Here is a 22,876-nt window from a genome sequence, read left to right on the forward strand (position 1 = left end):
CTTGAGACGTTTAAGCAAAGCCTTTCTTGCTTTTAGTCTCAGCAGGGGCGGCCCCCTCCACGACATCGACGAGGACGGCGTAGAGGATGTCCTCCATGTCGTAGGACGCCTCTCTGACCTCGCGAGCCCAAAGCCGGACCTGTGGACCCAGCTGCTCCGGCGGCCTTTCACCCAAGTTGCGGAGAGCCGTGTGCGCACTCTCGAGCTCATTTTTCAGAAACTCGATTTGCTCCGGCAGGCCCTTCTGCAGCTTGTACTCTGCCTGCAGCAGCTCGCCGAGCTTGGACACGATGCTGCCCACTGCCCCGGCCACAATATCCATGCCAACGCCACGATGGAAGATTGGTGACGTTGAAGACCAAGAGAGATTCCGCACTTGCGGATTTGCGGAAGCTATAGGGTGTGGATGACGAGAGAGACGTGATGGTGCTGTGTAGAGGAGAAGGTGGCGATATGTCACCTTGCTTGCTAGGAGAGGAAGAAAGCAGAGCTAGGAAGGCAAGCCTGTGTATAAAGCTGTCAGTCTTGACTCTTGAGCTTACTAGAGAATAGATTTTAGAACGATGTCCCAATTTGGCATTAGCCTCGGCATTTTTTTGCCCCCGGGACTAGAAGGCCTTTAGTCCCGGTTGGTGTCTCCAACCGAGACTAAAGGTCCCTACTCAATGGCTAAACCGGGACTAAAAGTCCTCCAACCTTTAGTCCCGGTTGGTAATACCAACCTAGACTAAAGGTAGACCCTTTAGTCCCGGTTGGTAACACCAACCGGGACTAAAGGTCCCCGGATGGGTTAGTTCAAAAGGAAAGCATCCCATCCATTGTTAGATGTGTTGTGTAGGTGGGGTGGTAAGCTACGCGCGAGGCAGTACATGAGGTCTTGGGTTCGAATCTCACAGGACAAAGCTGGGAGAATCTCACACAGCTGTCAGTCTTGAGCGATCCATCATATGCCTTGCCAGGACGACATCCATTCGACAAGTGAACTCTTGGTTCCTAATCGCAAAAAAAAAAGGTCATCTCTTGGCTCCAATAAGAAAATATCTAATAATGCATCATATGTACTGACATTAATTTTAAATTATATCAGACTTGCTTGCATTTGTGTCCGTTAATTGGCAACTTGGAACTATCATGCTTGGAACTATCATGTTGTAAAGCATCTTGGTTAGGTGTGTTCATTTTAGGTGTAGGCCTGCAAGGTCAAAGTCGTCGAGGGAACTACTAGATTTTTATTTCTTACGAAAGGATGGAAGAAGCATCCAGCGAGTTTGTACAAATTGTCATCATGTCCGATGGTTTGATATGGTTGGTTGTACGTTTAGCCGTCCTGCAAAGGAGAAAAACAGCAGGCTAGGGTTAGATCTAGTAGTTCCCTCATGTGCTCGACTGCTCATATATATGTTGACCATTTGCCTATAATACACACTATTGGGAGCATTTTGTGTCTGCTAATAAGCATCTTTAATGAACTAGGCATTATGTGTAATAATACTAAACTTCAATTTGGCACTATCAAATTGTAAAGCATCTTCGTTTTAAATGTACGTATTACTATCTTGTAAAGTTTTTCTTAGTCTTAGAAATCACCAGGGCAGGGCTTGCTTGTCTCTCGCTGATAATAGCGCATTGACTTGCAAAACTGGCACTGCAACGTTTCTGATGCGATGGATATGATCGTGTGCGCGCATTGATCGGCGCATGTGGCTTTGCCGTTAAGTGTGGATCTCTGTCAGGCACGCAAATGGCAGGCATACAATACAACCAACGTTAACGTGCTTCACTGGGTAGTAGTCATCGTTTCCAGTGTACAATGCTTTAATAGATAGGCATATTTCAGGGTTTGAGGTATAATAAAATGAGAAAGAAACGATGACCTACTGCTGCGGCTGCTCTGATAGTGGCTATACACTACGTCAAAAAGCATTTCTAGGGGTGGTTGTAGACCATTTGTAGGGGCGGTTTGCCCAGCCGCCCCTACGCAAAGGTCTCTATAAATCATGCATTTGTAGGGGCGGTTCCCAGGCCGCCCCTACAAATCGATTTGTAGGGGCGGCTGGTGTGTTCACTTCATAGACAAAATACAAGTGACGTTTTTTTCTGAGTTTCTGATGACCATCTAGAAGCGTCTCTAATCTGGGAGTCTAAGGTACTGAGTATTTCCTTTCCACTTTGTCCTTAACAATATCAATTTCACTTCTGAACCAAAACTTGTATTACTCTTTGTTTTGTGCTTGCTGATTGACAAAGCAGTTCTTAAGTGTGAAGCAAGAAAGAAAAAGAAGAAATAAATGAATGAACAACTCTTAACTGAACTTGCATGTGTTGGGTACCCTGAAATTGGAGTCCTCAAATACGAGCCAATGAGCAGCACCTACGAGCCAGAGCATTGGTAACCATGTAGTTTTTGAATGTGATCTCAGTAGCAGATTATAAACTGGCATCCTTAGGCCATTTGATAATTAGTAGACTAAACTACTACCACAGTTTTGGTTGAGTACCCTGAAGTTTTTTAGGTAACAACAAAGGATTTCCAGCTTCAACTCCTTTTTGTTCCAAAGATTGCATCAATTCAACACTAATACACAAAAGGTGACGTCCCTCTACAGGTTTAGCATGCCAACAACAAGCTCTCAAAAGGAAGGAACATGACAATTGAAATGTTATTCATAAGCAGTATCGAACCACTCCACATGTTAGATATATACAATTTATTTTGTTCATAGGAAGCATTTCCAATTATTAAGTGCGGTGTCATATTTTGTTTAGTGTGCGCTTAAGCCCTTTGTCCTAGTTGTGGTAGCAGCGTTTGCCTTTGCAAGGCATGGTTCAACAGTTGATGAAAATGGAAGTATGGAGATTATATAGATGACGAAGAAGATTAAAGGTAGTGTATTGTATATTTGATTATATTTTCACTGAATCATTATCCTTTAAAAAAAAATTGAGTCATTTGTTTGCATTTTCATTTAGCCCGTTGAATAGTAAGGATCTTATTAAAGACTTGAAGTCAAATGGTGTATTTTGTCTATTCTAGCACTCTTTTCTTAGTGCTACACCAAATAGTAACCAATATTATTAATGGGCTTCTTCATTATGGCAAATACTTTTTATCACTTCCTTATCCTCACACCCGCTCAATTTTACTCTAGCTTCACCACTGTCCAGTACTACCCATAAACATGGAGCAATATAGATTACTTAGGATTCATGACGCCCCTTGCATTTTTTGAGTTTAACATTTTATTATTAGGTTCTGAGTTTAGTTGAAGTTATGTTTTTGCAAAACATGACTGTACTTCTACATATGGGCTGGTTAAAACATTCAACCTCCTTAAATTGGAGAGAGCTTTCATGTACGAACTTAAATTGGAGAGAACTACTTTCATGTACGAATTCAATTGCGATCTAAATTTGACATAGATAATCTTTGAAACTGTTCTAAATTTAAGTGAATTATAATGCAAGTTGATTGCACCTACAAATTTACTAGCACACATAATAAACTCTGATACACAGGACATGTATATCCAAATTCAACATTGCCGCTTATGGATGGCGCCGTACGAAAGGTTTAGGGCACATCGCATCACGACCTCATCGTCGTGTAGATGCAACCTGCAGTATGACTCTTCCGACATATTTGTATGCTAAATGTAATCTTATTAATCAATCAACAAAACAGCTACATTGAATAATCGAACCTTTGTCTTGTTTCCCTCCAATTTTTCAAATCCAAAAATATAACAGGATTCCCATTAATTTGCTAAAACATCCCTATCAGTCTCACCGCGTACTGCTGGTAATATATGGATTTCAATATGAGATGCCCTATATATAAATAGTCAAGGCCGAGTTCCATGTCCTTTGCATGAACCGGTAGTTTGAGGCATGCATTAGAAATGTTGTCGCATGCTCTTTCACATCACGGATGGCCGACTGACAACATGATACTTTTCTCTAAACTATCCCAAGAAATAATTCACAACATCCATGCCCATTGTTCATGCATATTACCATGTATGCACCAACAATTCCTTGTGATTTGTCGTTCACTGGGTTCCCATCATTAGTACTTTCCACCGCGGGACGTTCCGCCGCACGCCAAGGCTGGCGGCCACACGCCTCAAGCAGCCGCACAGGTCCACTCGCTCACAATGCTCCGGCCATGCACTTGTCGTCGAGCACTCGACTGGAGAGGAGAGCCTTTGGCGGCGCCATGAACTCCTGCCATGTCTCCGTGAGCATCTTCATTCACAGTATACGCGAGGTTGCACGCGCCGCTGAAGGCCGTGCGCGGACGGACGGTGGGAGCTCTGCGTCGTTCGCGGCCAAGCTCACCGTCGTCCTATCGCCGACGCCGTGGCGCGACGAGCTCGATTGGGTGGCGTTTGGCGGCACGTACGACTTCACGTACATGGTGAAGATACTCACAGGCGGACGGCCACTGCCGGAGACATGGCACGAGTTCATGGTGCAGGCAAAGGCTGATCGGCTGAGCCACAACCAGGCAAATCCTAGTAATTAGAGGCAATAGGTGTCAGAAACCTGATCGGCTGTTGGACCAGCCAATGGTCAAGAGATGAGGGCTGAACCGTACGTCTGGGGCCTACAGAAACAAGCAACGATACAAAGGGCAGCACCAACGGAGGTCATCATCGTGGAAACGACCAGACGGCCATCCCGGCGGCGGTGAGCTTAGGATCGAGGCAAGCTCTTGCTCGATTCTATCCCCTTTACCCTTTCTTCTCTTCCTCTAGTCCACCAAAGTACCCGAATACTTCTTGAACCTTCCAAAAACTAGTTTGCATTGTTTGTATTTCTGTGGAGTGAATCAGTAATCTGGTATATAGTTTTTCTTTCATGAGTGCCATCAGGTATTTATTGTAGGATTTAACGATGTTTTTTTTAATGGTAGGCGACAATGTCTGTCTGCAGCGAGGCGTCTATGGTGACTTCATCAATTTTGACATTTGCCGATCCAACTCATTTCTTTGGAGGTGCTCATATGGAGAGATGATATATGCATGTGTCTATACGATGAGTGTGCACTTGTGTATATGAGTATATGTGTTTGTACTATAGATCTCGAAAAAAATGTAAATAAAGGGATCGGTGGTTAAAAGCAACCTTCGGAGCTCGAGGTGCTGTCCAATGCAGGGGAGGCGAGCAATGGAACCACGTAGGATGGATAGCCCAGCTTGTCAGCCAGAGACAGAGTACAATAGATGAAAAAGTGAAAGAATAGGAGGAAATAAAGGAAATGGTCGACCCTTGGCTCCAACCGCTAGGTGGCTTCCAGACGGTGGCGACTAGATAGGTGCAGACCGTAGAATAGTGCTCTCTTAGTCTCTATTTTAGATTGTAAGTCTTTTCACTTTTATCTGAAGTCATTTTTAATTACTTTAATCAAATTAATTGTCAAATATGTTGACATTTGCAACTTGTCTTGAAAATGTTGATATTTTTTAAACAAAATAAATATGTTACCGATGCATGTTTGAAGCTTAATCTCTACTATAATGGACCAATCAAAATTATACTAGGTCTCCCTAAAAAACGTCCCCTGCTGAGAGCCTCCAACCATTGTGCACCCAGCAAAATGCACATAGGAATTCGTCTCCATTAAAATCTGAAGGGCTAATAAAACACCCAAACCAAATATGTGACCATTGTTTAATGTTCGATGCCAGGCTTTCAACGCAGCCGCATCCCAAGCGCCCTCCGCATCATCACACGAGGCTTCAAATGCGCTCCAATCTCCTACATCCTCACCCAGCGCCCGCAGCCACGGTTCGATCGCTAAGGTCGTTTTCTTCTTCACGTCTATTATTCGCTGGAGCAGCCGGCGTGGAGGGCCGCTCCTGCTTCTTCCTCAGGCAGCAGCCGGGAAGCAGGCCGGCCGCGCGGGGGCACCAGCCGCGGGCGGAGGCCATCGCCGGCCGTGTGCTCAGGTCCGCTGGCATGGCTGGCAGTGAGGAGAGGTCGGGATGGCCACGAGCGGAGGCCGTGCATGGCCACGGTGCAAGGCTGCACTGGGAGATGGATCCATCACTGCCATGTCCTATAGAGGTAGCCACAAGAAGGATATGGGTCGTTGTCGAAGGAAGCCCATGCCCTCCTCCATCCCCAGCGCTTCCTAGCAGTCCTGCCCCTTGAAACCCTAGACCAAATCATCCAATTTCTTTGGAGAGAATTCCTTATTTGACACCGAACAAATGATCCGTTCCTTTCTTGGCCCTCAAAAAATTTCCGTTCCCTATTTGACACCGAGTTCATCTTTCATTCCTCATATGACATTCCGTTGGATTCTCCATCCGTGAACCGTTAACTGCCATGTGAAAAGACGATTTTGCCCCTGTGGGCCCCACCACCCTTCTCCCTCCTCTCCTCCCCTTCTCCCTCCTGTCCGCCCACGATGGAGCGTGTGATGCAGCTCCTGGAGCGGGAGGCGGCGTCGGCCAAGCAGCGGGAGATGATGAAGATGCTGGAGTTGCTGGTCCAGCAGACCAAGGAGCTGGAGCAGGCCAAGATCGATCTCGAGGAGGCCAGGCTCGAGGTCACCGCGCTACGGCATCAACAGCAGCAGGGCGAGGCCGCCGCCACCGGGCCGGCCGCGCAGGCGCAGACACAGACACAGCAGCAGTGGAGCGTCATGGACCTCATGTTCGGCGGCGTGGACGAGGAGATCAACGGTCTTCGTGCCAGGCTCCGCGCGTCGGCGCAGGACGAGGAGCGGAGCCGGAAGGCGGCGGACGAGCTCACCGCGGCGCTGTCCGCGGTCAGTAGGGAGGCTAAGCAGGTCAAGGCGTGGCTCTACGACGCGCAGGACGAGCTGGAGGCGGCCCACGCCGAGCGCGACCGGCTCCGGGGCCTCCACCAGGGCGCTGAGGCGGAGCTGTGGTCGGCGATCGAGCGCGTCGACGCGCTCATCGCCGACTGGAAGGACGCCACAGATGGGTGACGCGCTAGGGAGAAGGCGCTGCTGGAGCGCGCGCGTGGCGCGGAGGAGGAGGCCGCCGCCGCGCGGGCGGACAGCGCCGCCGAGATCGACGCGGTGCGACGGGCGCTCGCTGACGACAACGCCGCACTACGCCGTGAGCTGGAGCAGGCGGTCGAGGAGGCTAACGCGGCCGCTGAGGCGCTCGAGGCCGCGACCGACGACAACGCCAGACTGCAGGAGGCCGTCGCGGAGAAAGAGCGCACCCTGGAGGCTCTGCGACGAGAGAACGAGGGACTCAGGGCCAGCGAGACCGCGGCCAGGGAGCGCGCCGAGGAGCTCCAGGTCCAGCTCACGGCGGCAAGGAAAGAGCGGGAGATCCCGCTGGTGGAGAAGTGGAAGCGGGAAGAAGCGCAGGGCAAGCTGGGCGCCGGAATGTTCCTGGACTCTAGGAGGAAGAGGAGAGGGAGGGAGGAAGAGGAAGGAAGGGGCGTGCTACTTATACGGGCGCGGACAGGAGGGAGAAAGGGAGGAGAGGAGGGAGAAGGGTGGTGGGGCCCATAGGGGCAAAATTGTCTTTTCACGTGGCAGTTTACGGTTCACGGATGGAGAATCCAACGGAATGTCATATAAGGAATGAAAGATGAACTCGGTGTCAAATAGGGAACGGAAATTTTTTGAGGGCCAAGAAAGGAACGGGTCATTTGTTCGGTGTCAAATAAGGAATTCTCTTATTTCTTTGGCCGCCTCCAATCCATACATCCATATTGGTATGTTCTTTCTCTTTTCTTGTTGATTTTATTTTATTTTGGATCCAGATATAGGCGTGCTGTTTTGGTCAATTACTCAAAATTGGATGGTGCTTTTGAAGTGAGAGGATCAAAAGAGAACAATCTAAGATGGGTGAGGACGTAGGAGATTGGAGCGCATTTGAAGCCTCGCATGATGATGTGGAGGGCGCGCGGGATACGGTTGCGTTAGAAGCCTGGCATCGAATATCAAACAGTGGCCATCGGATTTGGTTTAGGTGTTTTATTAGCCCTTTATTTTAATGGAGACGAATTCCTGTGTGCATTTTGCTAGATGCACAATGGTTGGAGGCTCTCAGCAGGGGACGTTTTCCTGGGGGACCTAATATAATTTTGATTGGTTCATTATTATAATACCCCAAGAATCACACAACAACAAAGCCTTTTAGTCCCAAGCAAGTTGGGGTAGGCTAGAATTGAAACCCAACATGAGCCCCTAGTCACGGTTCAGGCATGCCAATAGTTGTTTTCCAAGCACTCCTATCTAAACAAGGATCTTTAGGTATATCCTAACCCTTTAAATCTCATTTTATTGCCTCCCCCATGTCAGCTTCGGTCTTCCTCTACCTCTCCTCACATTGGTATGTCGACTTAGAACCCCACAATACACTAGTGCCTCTGAAGGTCTCTTTAGGACATGGCCAAACCACCTCAACCGATGTTGGACACGCTTTTCTTCAATTGGTGCTACCCCTATACAGTCATGTATATCATCGTTCCGAACTCCATCCATCCTTGTATGACCACAAATCCAATGCAACATATACATTTCCACGACACTCAGCTGTTGGACATGTCGTCTTTTTGTAGGCCAACATTCTGCTCCATACAACATAGTGGGTCTAATCGTCGTTCTATTAAACTTGCCTTTAAGCTTTTGTGGTACCCTCTTGTCACATAGAATGCCAGATACTTGGACCCACTTCATCCACCCCGCTTTAATCCTATGGCAAACGTTTGCATCAATATCTCCATCCTTCTGCAGCATCGAACCTAGATAACGGAAGGTATCTTTCTTAGGCACCACTTGACCTTCCAAACTCACCTCTACCTCCTCATGTGTAGCATTGCCAAAGTCGCATCTCATGTATTCTATTTTAGTTCGACTTACTCTAAAACCTTTGGACTCAAGGGTCTGCCACCACAACTCTAGTTTCCTATTTCCTACTGCCTGGCTTTCATCAATTAGCACTACATCGTTTGCAAATAGCATACACCAAGGGATATCCCCTTGAATGTCCCTAGTCACTTCATCTATTACCAAGGCAAAGAGATACGGGCTCAAGGCTGACCCTTGATGAAGTCCTATTTTAATCGGGACGTACTCAGTGTTACCATCATTTGTTCGGACACTAGTCACGGCATTGTTGTACATGTCTTTGATGAGGGTAACATACTTTGTTGGGACTTTATGTTTGTCCAACGCCCACCACATAACATTCCTTGGTATCTTGTCATAAGCCTTCTCCAAGTCAATGAAAACCATGTGTAGGTCCTTCTTCTCCTCCCTAAACCGCTACATAAGTTGTCTTATTAAGAAAATTGCTTCTATGGTTGACCTTCCGAGCATGAAACCGAATTGGTTCATAGATACCCGTGTCGTTCCTCGCAATCGATGCTCGATAACTCTCTCCCACAGCTTCATCGTGTGGCTCATCAACTTAATTCTCCTATAATTAGTGCAACTTTGGATGTCTCCCTTGTTCTTGTAGATTGGTACCAATATGCTTCTTCTCCACTCCTCAGGCATCTTATTCGATCGATAGATATTGTTGAACATCTTCGTTAGCCAAACTATGGCTAAATCCCTGAGACACCTCCACACCTTGATCGGAATACCATCAGGGCCCATCGCTTTACCCACTTTCATCCTCTTCAGAGCTTCTCTAACATCCTGCACTTGCACTACTACAGAATGGACTTGTTGTCCCGGGCGGTAACGGCCTTTAGTCCCTGTTACCGCGCCGGGACAATGATCCCGGGACTAAAGGTGCCACCTTTAGTCCCGGGTCATCGAGCCGGGACTAAAGAGGGACCTTTAGTCCCGGTTGGTGTTACCAACCGGGACTAAAGGCCCTCCAGCCGAGCAAACGTGGCCGCACCCTTTAGTCCCGGTTGGTAACCCCAACCGGGACTAAAGGTTCCTTTTCTTTTTCTTTTTTTTAATTTGTTTTTAGTTCAGTTACACGTATTTGTTTAATATATAATATGTTTTTATGTACGTATTCTATGCTGCTAATATAAATACACGCACGCATATAATTACATCTAATTCTCATCTCGAGCATTATTATATTCGAATAAAGTATGAACCTATATATATTATAGATATATATATGTATATATACAACACTTTCATAATCTTGTTCTCGAAAATAACGATATCAATAAACATTTAATTTACATCATTTATTCCTTAGGATCAAAGTAGAACTCGCCGTTGAGATTTAGCACTTTTTCTAGAAGATATCCTGCTATTGACTCCTGAACTGCTTTCAGATGGTCTTTTTGCATGACCCTTCGTTTCAACCATTCAGTCTTGCATTTGAAATAAAAGGAAAAGTATTAATACATATATATATATATTCATTTAAAAATAAATAAAAAAATTGATATATACGTACTCTGAGGACATCTTTAGGAGTTCTTCTTATGTGCGCAGTGATAAATTCACAAACGTAGTATCCACACAAGTTATTACCTGGTTCCTGCCGCAAACACCACTGTACGAGAAGAAGATTATTCTCATCATCTCACACGTAAATTGAAGTACGATATAGTAATTAAACACGTGGGGAAGTGTATATAGTACAACTTACTGGTATTTCAACTACATTAAGTGGTGCCTTGCAATCCTTGCGATGTTGCCGAATAAACTCTTTTCAAACCCTATGCGACCAATAATGTACGATCGTTAATAAATTATGGCAAAGTCTATTCAATAATAGTTGTGCGCGAGAGATCGAAATTACCCCTGGATAATGTCTATCATATCTTGGTATAGTGCCCGCTCTTTTCTCAACGAGTCAAAGATTACTAACCGACTTGAGTTTAACTCAATGACAATGAGTATCCAGTGAAACCTGTATTGGTTTATACACACACGTACATGCATATAAGTTGTATTGATATTACATAAAATGTGTAGACTACATTATTATTAACACTTACTCAAAGCTGTATGGGAAAAGTATTGTTGTCTTGTCGTGCTGCTTCACGAAGAACATCATGATATTCTCCTGTGCTTCAGATACCCACCGCTCCTTGACAATAATACCGGTTTTGAATACGATATAAGGATCAATGAAGCCAACACTGGTGTCTTGTATTCTTTGGAGCTCTGACATCTGGAATCTGTATATAAATATAAGTTACATGTGAGGATAATTATATACACGTACGCATGGAAGTGAGTTTATTAAATAAAAGTAAGAATCACTTACAAACAAAAGGAGCTAATGATTGATTTGTCCAGAGCGTCCAAGTGGAATAGTTGATGCAATTCTTTGAAACTAATATGTAAGATGTCATCGCCACGGAAGTAATGATGGTCTCTAAATCTGACAAAGATCCACTGCTCACCCCTGCCACACGCCTGCATGTACCACTTGTTGAGCAAGTACATTTGCGTACCCAATTCATTCAGAGCCGTAGGGTTGTACAGACTTTTGCCATATTTATAAGTCTTCCAGGTATCAACTTCCAGGTTCTGGATTGGAGCTTTGCCCGTCAATTGATCCAAGGTTAAACCAGTATCTTTAAAAAAAGCATTAAGGGCTTGAACCGACACTTCTCCAGAGTTGTCTGGTCGATAGACTTCTATGTTGGAACCAAATTCATTAGCAACAACAAGATTTTGCATTGGTTGCTTCTGTTGTCCGAGCTGTGGGACATCCTTCCCTGATGGTCTTTTCCTTTTCTTACCTGCATCATGTGACTTCACGAGGGAGCGGTCATAGTCTGATAGTGGCGAAGGCTTACGAAGTTCAATCATCTTTTTCTTGTGAGCATCAACCTTCTGCCTCAGCACCTCTCGTGGTAGGTAAAAGTACGGCTTCTCCTTAAGCTTCGCTTGACTCTTGTTTTTGGTATCTATAAAAAAATCTTTCACTTTTTTGTCTTCTTTAGCTGCTATTTGCTCATCAGTCTTTTCAGGAAGTATTTCTTGAGAAATAACTCTTTTTCTCAGGGTCTTCTATGCCGCCGGGACCTTAGACGTCTTTGTAGTGCGTCGCTGTGGAGGGGGTGGGGGCGGTGTTGGAGACCGGCGTGGAGGCGATGTGGCCGGTGTTGGTGGAGATCGGCGTGGAGGCGTTGGAGATCGTTGTGGAGGCGGTGGGGCCGGTGTAGGAGTTGGAGATCGTTGTGGAGGCGATGGGGCCGGTGTAGGAGTTGGCAATCGCCATGGGGATGAAGTCGTCTCGCCCCCCGCGACGCTGTGATGAGATGGGGAATGAATGATTAGGCTAGGCTGGGGGAGACCCTGCTACAAAAACAAGTTGTGTGTCAATTATTTTTGAAGCCAATAGAAAATTAATGGAAAATAATATTTCATTCACTTTCATTCGTACCTAGGGTGAGGTAGGGGAAGCGGTGGCGCCCCAGGAATGATGATGAAGCGTTTGTGCCATTGAATAAATGTCTTCTCTGCTTCTCCTAGTGTCTTCTCCCCATCACCGCCTTCAATGTCAAGAGGAACATTGCTGTAACATTTGAGCACTCTATCGACCGAGACGCTAGCATATCCAGGTTGAATAACTGACCCATGGATTCTTGGTGTCTTCGTTCGGTCTATTGGAGATACAACCTCGACAGCCACCATGATTGATGCATTATTACCATCTGGAATGTGCAGCTCACATGTTGTTAGAGGCTCGATAATGTCATCAACAAGGAAGCGCAACCCAGCGTCGTCTTGAATAACTGGCAGCTCCGTAGAAGCACAACTGCTTTTCATCTGACCAACGGGGCTAATGGTGACTCCCGGCGTTGATTGCGATTGCATTTGACTCATTGCTAGCTGCACTTGCCTCTTGATCTCCTCCTGCATTCTTGCCTCAAGAGATTTTTCTCATTCACGTGATTCAAGCAATGCTTGTCGTGACTCATCAACAAATTGCTCCAATGCACGGATTCGTTCTGCCTCCTCATCCTTCTTTCTCTGGCAGCTTCTGTAGGTATCCTTGTCTGCTGGGAATGCATGTAGCCACGGAACCGCCCCATAGCCTCTTGTTCGACCACCGTGTTCGGGATTCTCTAGGGCATATGTCAATTCATCCTTCTCTCTGTTGGGCTTGAAAACACCACTATCAGCTTCTTCCCTAGCACGAGCTAGTCTCTGTGTTGCTCTCTCAATTTTTTGGCCGAAAATTAGCTTGCCAGTGTCTGGGTCTAGGCTTCCCCCATGAGCGTAGAACCAATTCTTCGCGCGTTGAGGCCAGTTCTTCTCTATTGTTCAGGTATGATTCCCTTGGCAGTAATCTCTGCTTCTAGGTTCTGCCACTTGGGAATAGCACTCCTATAACCACCTGATCCCATGCGATGATGGTATTGCTTCTGTCGGGCATTCTGCTGATTCCTCATCACACGTTCCTCACTGTCTTGAGATGTCTTGTATTCTACGAAGGTATCCCAATGGGACTCCAACTTGACAAACGCCTTAGCATTGAAATTCGGCGTAGCATTCTTCAAGATAAACTTTTTATACAATGTCTTCTTCCAACTCTGGAACAATGTTGCCATCTTCTTCATTGTCCAATCCCTCACTAGCTCCTTCAAAGCATCATCTGCTTGTAACGTGAAATGCTGAGTGATATCTCTCCAAGCTAGGTTCTTGTCACGATCAGATACAAAACTAACATTAGGAGCGGATATCTTCTGCTTCCATTCACGAGCACTAACTGGGATCCTATCCCTTACAATGAACCCACATTGATTGACATATGTCTGAGCATGTGGTCCCAATGGTTTGCCGGTGTCGATGTCGAATTCTGATATTATGAAACGGCCCTCTAATGGTTTTTTTGGCCCTCAGACTTTCCTACTTTTGTCGGTGGTTGATGTAGATCCAGAGACCGGCTACATGAGTAGAAACACAACGATTAACAACAAATATACGTACGTATGCATCTATAAGAGATGATAGATAATCGAATATACCTCGCCAGTATTTTCTTGCGCGACAATTTGTTGATCTTCAACCACCGGCATATTCAGGATATCCTCATAATCAGCAAAGTACTGACTCATGTCATCTACATCCACATTGGTGCCGGCGTTGATAATATCCGCCATTATGTCATCACTCAAGTTATCATCCGGAGTAGCCATTTGTATCTTCAAGATAACACATAGATAGAATTACTATGGTACATAACATAAGTACATGTGATAACATATATAGAATTACTAAATCCAATTAAATATAATAATACATAATATTTCATAAGGATAAACAATAATAAGGTATAGGCTTTGGAATCGAATCAAAAACACTTTCGATCCAAAAACATGGAAATAAGTACATGTATATATATACACATATAATGATACAATATATTTTCTCTCTCTCTCAACACATAGAAATAAGTGCATATGTCTATATCTCTAGATATGCATGTGTTACACATAGAATGTCTCTCTAGATATAATTTTCTCTCTCTCTCAACACATGAAAATAAGTACATGTATATATACATATAGAAATAATTAAGTACATATGTATACATATAGAATCTCTCTCTAGATATAATATATATAGAGAGATATATAGAATATATAATTACTAAATCCAATTAAATAAATCTAACATGAAATTAGATAAACTAGTAATAGATAATACATTTTAATCTAACATATATCAAAAACTATAATAAAAAACTATCTAAAAAAACTATCTAAATAAAATACTAATTAAATTTTAATACATTTAATCTAATATATCAAAAACTACCTAAGAAATAACTAAAAAACTAACAATAATAAACTACTAATTAAAATTTAATACATTTTAATCTAACATACAGCCGAGACTTTGTAAAAAAAAATCTAAAAAGCATAGCCGATCGAGAGCATGCAGCAGATCAAGCAGAGTACTCAACGGAGGCCGTACGGTGGGCGCGCGGGAAGCGTCGGCGACGGAGGGTGTGGTCGGGTGCGGCGGCGGAGACGGGATGCGGCGTTGCGGGCCGGGAGAATGGCGCGGCTGGGCGGGGGTAGACGATGGCAGCGCGGCACAGACGAGCTCGACGACGGCGGATGGCGCGGCCGGGCGGGGCTGAGCAACGGAGGCGAGATCGAAGATGAACAGAACATACGTTCGATATATATAGGCCGGGACCCTTTAGTCCCGGCTGGTAACACCAGCCGGGACTAAAGGATATTTAGTTCCGGCTGGTGTTACCAGCCGGGACTAAAGGTATTTTTGGGCGGGCACTGAAATTGCCGCCAACCCTTTAGTCCCGGTTCTTGGTCTGGGCCGGGACTGAAGGCCTGAAAATTTTGGCAACCCACCAGCGTAATTGGAAAGGCCTGGGATTTTGATTTTGTTTAATACTAGGTTAATCAATTAATTCCATAGCAACTTCAATACTTTGCAATATTTATTTTAAAAAATACTATTGATTAACTAATTATTTATTGTAAATAGGAAAATTTTGTAACCTAAAGTTTTTAATTTCTTTTATGAATATAGAATATAAATGTTACTAATACTAAGTATTTTGTTAATGCAAAAATATATTTGTAACTTAAAATTAATAAAACTAATATTATTCGATAGGAAATTTATTATCACATTATTGTAACGTCAATGTTTCAATTTTGTCTCGGTTTTTGACCAAAATTGACAGGAAATTTTTGTTGAACCTATAAAAATAAAGAAAATATAGTATTTTTTGTTTTACAGCTTTCTCAAATGAAAAAATGGCCTATATAAGGATTGTAGATATTGATGAGCTTAACAAACTTGGTATTCAAAACTTTTCAATTTGAGACAATCTAGGGTCCCGAAAACTAGTTTGTAGGCGTTGAAATTTAAAAATCACAAATTTGAACCATCCAAACTTTCTCAAATGGAAAGTTGACCAAAACAACAATTGTAGATCTTTTTGAGTTTAACAAACTTGGTATTCAAAACTTTTCAATTTGAAGTCATTTAGAGTTCATAATACTAGAGTCAAAGTGTTGTTTTTTCATTTGACCAAATTTGACTTGGTCAAACTTGTTCAAATGAGACACTAAATGACCTCAGATGAAAAAACTCTGAATACCAAGTTTGATCATCTCAGCAAGATCTACAATTGTTACATAGCTCATTTTCCCATTCGAGAGATTTTTATCAAACACTAGTCACAACTTTCTTGAATCTCATATAGACTTTCTAAAACTATGTCACACACTTGTGAAATTTGAACTACATTTTGTTCAAGCTTTCTCAAATGAAAAAATGGCCTATATAAGGATTGTAGATATTGATGAGCTTAACAAACTTGGTATTCAAAACTTTTCAATTTGAGACAATCTAGGGTCCCGAAAACTAGTTTGTAGGCATTGAAATTTAAAAATCACAAATTTGAACCGTCCAAACTTTCTCAAATGGAAAGTTGACCAAAACAAAAATTGTAGATCTTTTTGAGTTTAACAAACTTGGTCAAACTTGCTCAAATGAGACACTAAATGACCTCAGATGAAAAAACAATTGTGAAGTCATAACATATTACATAATATCCGTCTCTAAAATATAATATATTAAACATGCATCGTTGTATCATGCGGGCACAACAGTGAATTTCTTCTTGATGTATGACCCTTGGTTATGATCTTGTCGTAACCATGGAGTGTCTTCATCATTTAACATGATGCTTGGATCTTTCTTCACTATGAAGGGTGGAATTCGAACATTTCTTTCGTAATCTTCTGACATGTCTGACTTGTCTTCAATTCCCACTATATTTATTTTCCCAGAAAGAACTATGTGGCACTTTGGCTCATTGATCATTGAGTTGATGTCTTCGTTTTTTCCTCTCTTTGATTTTGTAGACATGTCTTTCACATAGAACACCTGACTCACATCGGCAGCAAGTACGAATGGTTCGTCTTTGTACCCAATATTGTTGAGGTCCACTGTTGTCATTCCATACTCTTTGTCGACTGTTACCCCTCCTCCGGTCAGCTTCACCCATTGGCACCGGAACAAAGGGACTTCAAAATTAGGTGCGTAGTCTAGTTCCCATATATCTTCTATGCGGCCATAATATGTTTGTATATTCCCATTTGGATCTGTGCCATCTATGCGAACACCACTATTTTGATTGGTGCTCCTTTTATCTTGGGCAACTGTGTAAAATGTATTCCCATTTATCTCATACCCTTGGTACATGCGGATATGCCATGATGGTTGCCTAGCCAATAAATACAGTTGCTCATCAATATTGTCATCGCCTTGACATTCTTTTCGCAACCAACCACTGAAACTTGGATCGTAAGAACTCCTTATGTATCTCGATGTACGGATGCACCAATGATGAGTTCTGAAGAACTGTGTAGTGTGCTTTATTGAAATAATCGTCTTCCATGCCAATATATGTTTTCTTCCCTAAAGTTCCTTTACCACTGAGTCTCCCCTCGTGTCGCGATTCGGGAACGCCAATCGGGGCAAGGTCAGGAATAAAGTCAACACAGAACTCAATGACCTCCTCTGTTCCATAGCCCTGGGCTATGCTTCCTTCAGGCTTAGAACAGACTTTCACATATTTCGTCAAGACTCCCATAAACCTCTCGAAGGGGAACATGTTATGTAAGAACACAGGTCCAAGAATACTAATCTCCTTCACCAAATGAACTAGGAGGTGTGTCATGATATTAAAGAAGGATGGAGGGAACACCAACTCAAAGCTGACAAGACATTGAACCACATCATTCTGTAGAGTAGCTAGTTCCACTGGATTGATTGCCTTCTGAGAAATTGCATTGAGGAATGCACATAGCTTCACGGTGGCTAGACGTACATGTGGAGGTAGAATTCCTCTTAAAGCAACTGGAAGCAATTGCGTCATAAGCACGTGGCAGTCGTGGGACTTTAAGTTTAGGAATTTCTTATCTGGCACATTTATTATACCCTTTATATTGGAGGAGAATCCCGATGGGACCTTGATGGTGCTTAGACATTCGAACATGCTGTCCCTCTCTTCTTTGCTAAGCGTGTAGCTAGCAGGACTTAAGTAATGACGTCCATCATCTATCTTCTTTGGATGAAGGTTGTCTCGTTCTTTCATGCCCTGCAAGTCCTAACGTGCTTCAAGTGAATCCTTTGGCTTCCCGTACACACCCATGAATCCTAACAGGTTCACACAAAGATTCTTTGTCAGGTGCATCACGTCGATTGCGTTGCGGATCTCTAGGACTTGCCAATAGGGTAGCTCCCAAAAGATGGACTTCTTCTTCCACATAGGTGCGTGCCCCTTAGCATCTTTGGGAACAGATTCGCTGCCTTGTCCCTTTCCAAATACTACTTTCACATCCTTGACCATTGCGAGTACATCTTCCCCGGTTCGATTATGAGGCTTCTTCCGGTGGTCTGGCTTACCTTTAAAATGCTTACCTTTCTTTCTTACTTGGTGATTCAAAGGAAGGAATCGACGATGGCCAAGGTACACGACCTTTCGACATCTTTTCAAATATATACTATCAAGGTTATCAAAACAATGTGTGCATGCATTATATCCTTTGTTTGTCTGACCTGAAAGATTACTTAAAGCAGGCCAATCATTGATTGTTACGAACAACATTGCTCGTAGGTCAAAGTGTTCTTGTTTGTACTCATCCCAGACACGTACACCTAGTTTGTTCCATAAAACTAGAAGTTCTTCAACTAATGGCGTCAGATAGACATCAATGTCGTTGCCAGGTTGCCTCGGACCTTGGATGAGGATCGGCATCATAATGAACTTCCGCTTCATGCATAACCATGGAGGAAGGTTGTAGATACATAGAGTAACTGGCCAAGTGCTATGACTAGTGCTCTGCTCCCCAAAAGGATTCATACCATCTGTACTTAAGGCGAACCTTAAGTTTCTAGCCTCATTTACAAACTCTGGAAATTCCCTGTCTATCGCTCTCCACTGGGACCCATCAGCTGGGTGTCTCAGCATATTGTCTACCTTACGGTCTTCTTTATGCCACCGCAACAACTTTGCATGGTCTTTATTTCTGAACAAACGTTTTAAGCGTGGTATTATAGGAGCATACCACATAACCTTGGCAGGGATTTTCTTTCTAGGACGTTGTTCACCCTCGACGTCACCAGGATCATCGCACCTGATCTTATACTGCGATGCTTTACATACCGGGCATTCATCCAAATTCTCGTATTCATTGCCATGGTAGAGGATGCAGTCATTAGGACATGCATGTATCTTCTGGATTTTTAATCCCAATGGGCAGACAACCTTTTTTGCTTCGTACGTAGTGGTGGGCAATTCATTTGGCTTCGGAAGCATCTTCTTTATGAGATTCAATAAATTCCCAAATGCCTTGTCGGATATACCATTCTTTGCCTTCCACTGTAGCAATTCCAGTGTTGTACCCAGCTTTTTTTGCCCCTCTTCGACCGTCGGGTATAGCAACTTCCTATGATCCTCAAGCATGCGCTCGAACTTAACTTTCTCTTTTTCACTTTCCAATTCTTGTTGTGCATCACGAATGGCATCGCCAAGAGCATCACTGAGATCATCTTCTACCGCTACCTCTTCTTCATCTCCCCCCATTGTAGTATCATCAAAGGCACCATACTGAGCAATAATGTCATCAATGTCTAAATCTTCTCCTTCACCTTCTTCCATCATTACCCCGCTTTCTCCATGCTTAGTCCAACATATATAGTTTGACATGAAACCTGACTTAAGCAAATGTGAATGAAGACTCATTGAGCTTGAATATTCCTTTAAATTCTTATATAGGGCACATGGACAGCACATGAAACCATCCCGCTTATTTGCCTCGGCCACACCTAAGAAATAGTGCAAGCCCTCAATAAAGTCTTGGGAGCGGCGATCGGCATTGTACATCCAATGGCGTGACATAATCTGTATTACACGACAAATTATGAAAACCTTAAACATAATTAAGTATTTTATTACACAACATAAATGACACACACACGGTTGATTAATTAACTAAGTCTGGCTACAACGTAAGTAATCCCAACTATCACTAAACAAACTAAAACTACAATGCACTTCAGTAACATAATTATTTCGTGATCGTACGCAACTAAAACAGACAAATCATACTTCTGTTGAATATCAATAAGCTTCTCCTGCTGGCTCACTGACTCATCAGCAGCAGCCGCTACCTCAAGCGCACCCAAATTCTGCACGTATGTAGCATAATCTTCCTCCCAGTACCAACCATCGCATCCATTGCCCTCCCACTGAAATTAAAGCCAAAAAATATTTAGTCAAAAATATTCAAGAAAAGCAGGTCAATTAGCCATAAATAAAAAATGCGTAAGAAACTCACATCGCGATCCGGGCACTTGTAGAAAACACGACCCTTGTTGGGTCCCTGTCTCGGTACTCCATCACAATCTTCTGCTTACACTTGCCGCAGATAATGAGAGGGAGTTCTGGCCTCAGTCGTTTCGCAACCGAACGAGAGGCCGAGGATCCGGTACCAGTTGTCATCTACTTTCTATACTTATTTTTGCAAACTAGTGTAAATTTTATATTTTCTAAAATGATATATTTAACCTAAACTAGTACGGATTTCACATGTTTCAATAAATAACCATCCATACTAGTTGACCTTGCTTACGTGATCATCTCGCGAGCATTTCTCCACCGGACGGCATCGTACTTGGCCAAGAAAGAGCTCTGATTCTACGAGAAAGGGAACACGGTCTTCCACGACCGTTGCCGCCCTCCCTCGTAGAATCAAAGCTCCTCCTTGACGTCCGTTACTGCTCGGCAGAGAACATGCTCGCCGAGATGAACACGGTCCGCAAGTTCAACTAGTACGGATTTTCTACAATTTTCTAACAATTTTCTAAGTTTTTCATTTCATGGAAAAAATTAATTCTAAGATCACGTAAGCCACCGGGGACGAGGATGGCGCGTGCTCCAGCGAGGACGAGCGAGGCGTGATTTTGATGAACTAATTTAACTTTTGTTTATCCAAACATATATGCAAATCATCATGTGATTTTGAGCTAAAAATGACATATAAAATCATAATAAAGTCCAACATATAAAGTTACACATGCATCTACATCGCAAAATGAGATAAGCTACTAACAAAACATAAGAGGATTAAGTTTCTTACCTCCAAAATCGAAGAGCAACACCAATGGAGGGGGAGAGAGCAAGAACAACAGCAAGCTGAAGAACAGAGGCAGTGAGTTTGAATGCAATGGCTCGGGCTCGGGGAGGAAGAAATGAGCTAAATTATAGGCCGGGATAATTAGTCCCGGTTAGGGGTCCAAACCGGGACTAAAGATTAATCTTTATTCCCGGGGCATCACTCAAACCGGGACTAAAAGCTTTAGTCCCGGTTGGTATTACCAACCGGGACTAAAGGTAAACCTTTAGTCCCGGTTGGTAATACCAGCCGGGACTAAAGATCCCTGCCCCACGGAGGACCGTTGGGCAGGGACCTTTAGTCCCGGGGGCAAAAAATGCCGAGGCTAATGCCAAATTGGGACATCATTCTAAAGTCTGTTCTCTAGTAGTGTTGGATCCTACCACAAAGCACCTATTGGTGTCATCAAACGAGTCATCCAACCGAACGGTGGAGTTTTCATTCTCTCCATTGAATAACTTATCAAAATACTCTTGCCATCTATATCTGATCTTATCCTTCTTCACCAAGAGCTGCTCTCTCTCATCCTTAATGCACTTGACTTGGTTGAAGTCCCTTGTCTTCCTATCTCGAGCCCTAGCCATCCTATTGATGTCCTTCTCTCCTTTCTTTGTATTCAGATGTTGGTAAAGACCCTTGTAAGCCCGCCCCTTCGCCTCTCCCACCGCTCGTTTTGCAGTCTTGTTTGCCACCTTGTACTTCTCTATGTTGTCTACACACCGGTCCTGGTACAAGCGCTTGTAACATTCCTTTTCCTTGATAGCCTTTTGCACATCTTCATTCCACCACCAAGCGTCTTTGAAGTCGCATCCACTTCCTTTGGTCACTCCAAGTACCTCTGCCGCAACCTTACGAATGCATGTTGCCATCTTCTCCCACATATTGTTTGCATCGCCTTCGTCCTTCCAAGGGCCCTCTTCAATAACTCTTTCCTTGAAGACCTTTGATGCCCCCTTCTAGTTTCTACCACTTTGTTCTTGCAATCTTGGCTTGTTTAACCCTATGAGCTCATACCAGAAAGCAGAAGTCAGGCACCACTAGCATGTGCTGGGAAACCACGTACTCACCAGGTAACACCTAACAATCCACACAAGCACATTTATCCACACAAGCACGTGTAAGAACAAAGTCAGTCTGACTAGAGGAATGTCCGCTCCTAAAGGGTACGAAATGAGGCTCTCTTCCTAAAGAAAGTGTTAGCTATCATCATAATATTATTTTTATTGTGGGTCAAGTGTTTTTTAGTAAAGGTTGACTGGAATTAAGGAGAGACCAAAAATTTGACTTTTTGATCCATTGCTCGAATAGATGAATCGAGACCACCAATACATAGAGCTCTTCAAATACTTGTTGTTTGACTGTTCATTCGCTTTAATCGGACTGTGAATAATGAAGTTATGTTAATTCTTAGTTTTAAGAAGAAAAAATAAAAAAAAATTTAGAAAACATCACGTACATGATGGGGGGGGGGAGTCAATCCTCTCGTGCGTTTCCTCTCTTCCTGCCCGACGTTCTCTACTGCACAGAAAAAAAAGAGAAGAGGGAGATGGGAGAGGAAGGGAGGTTCTAGGGTTTGTTGTCATCGTCGTCCGCCTCCGTCGTAGGCCACGGTGCCATTCTTCCTTGGATTGTTGGTTAGACATCATCTCCTCTCATCGTTTTGCCCTCAAATATCTTATTCCCTCGCTGTTCGTGAGGGATATACCATGTTCGCCGTAGATCGGAATGTTGAGATGGTCATAGCGGCGTAGATCACTGAGGTGGAGAAGAGAAA

General features: G+C 43.7%; 1 protein-coding gene and 1 pseudogene across 1 annotated transcript; one reads left to right on the plus strand and one right to left on the minus strand.

The window, feature by feature from the left end:
* Nucleotides 1-10: 10 nt before the first annotated feature.
* Nucleotides 11-322, minus strand: LOC136481016 (putative disease resistance protein At1g50180). Its single transcript, XM_066478408.1, has one exon. It carries the CDS (start codon nucleotides 320-322, stop codon nucleotides 11-13), a length of 312 nt encoding a protein of 103 aa, XP_066334505.1.
* Nucleotides 323-6,415: 6,093 nt separating this feature from the next.
* LOC136481017 (putative WEB family protein At1g65010, chloroplastic) lies at nucleotides 6,416-7,501 on the plus strand (annotated as a pseudogene).
* Nucleotides 7,502-22,876: the final 15,375 nt, after the last annotated feature.

This window comes from Miscanthus floridulus, chromosome 9 (genome assembly GCF_019320115.1).
Source record: "Miscanthus floridulus cultivar M001 chromosome 9, ASM1932011v1, whole genome shotgun sequence".
Classification (NCBI taxonomy): domain Eukaryota; kingdom Viridiplantae; phylum Streptophyta; class Magnoliopsida; order Poales; family Poaceae; genus Miscanthus; species Miscanthus floridulus.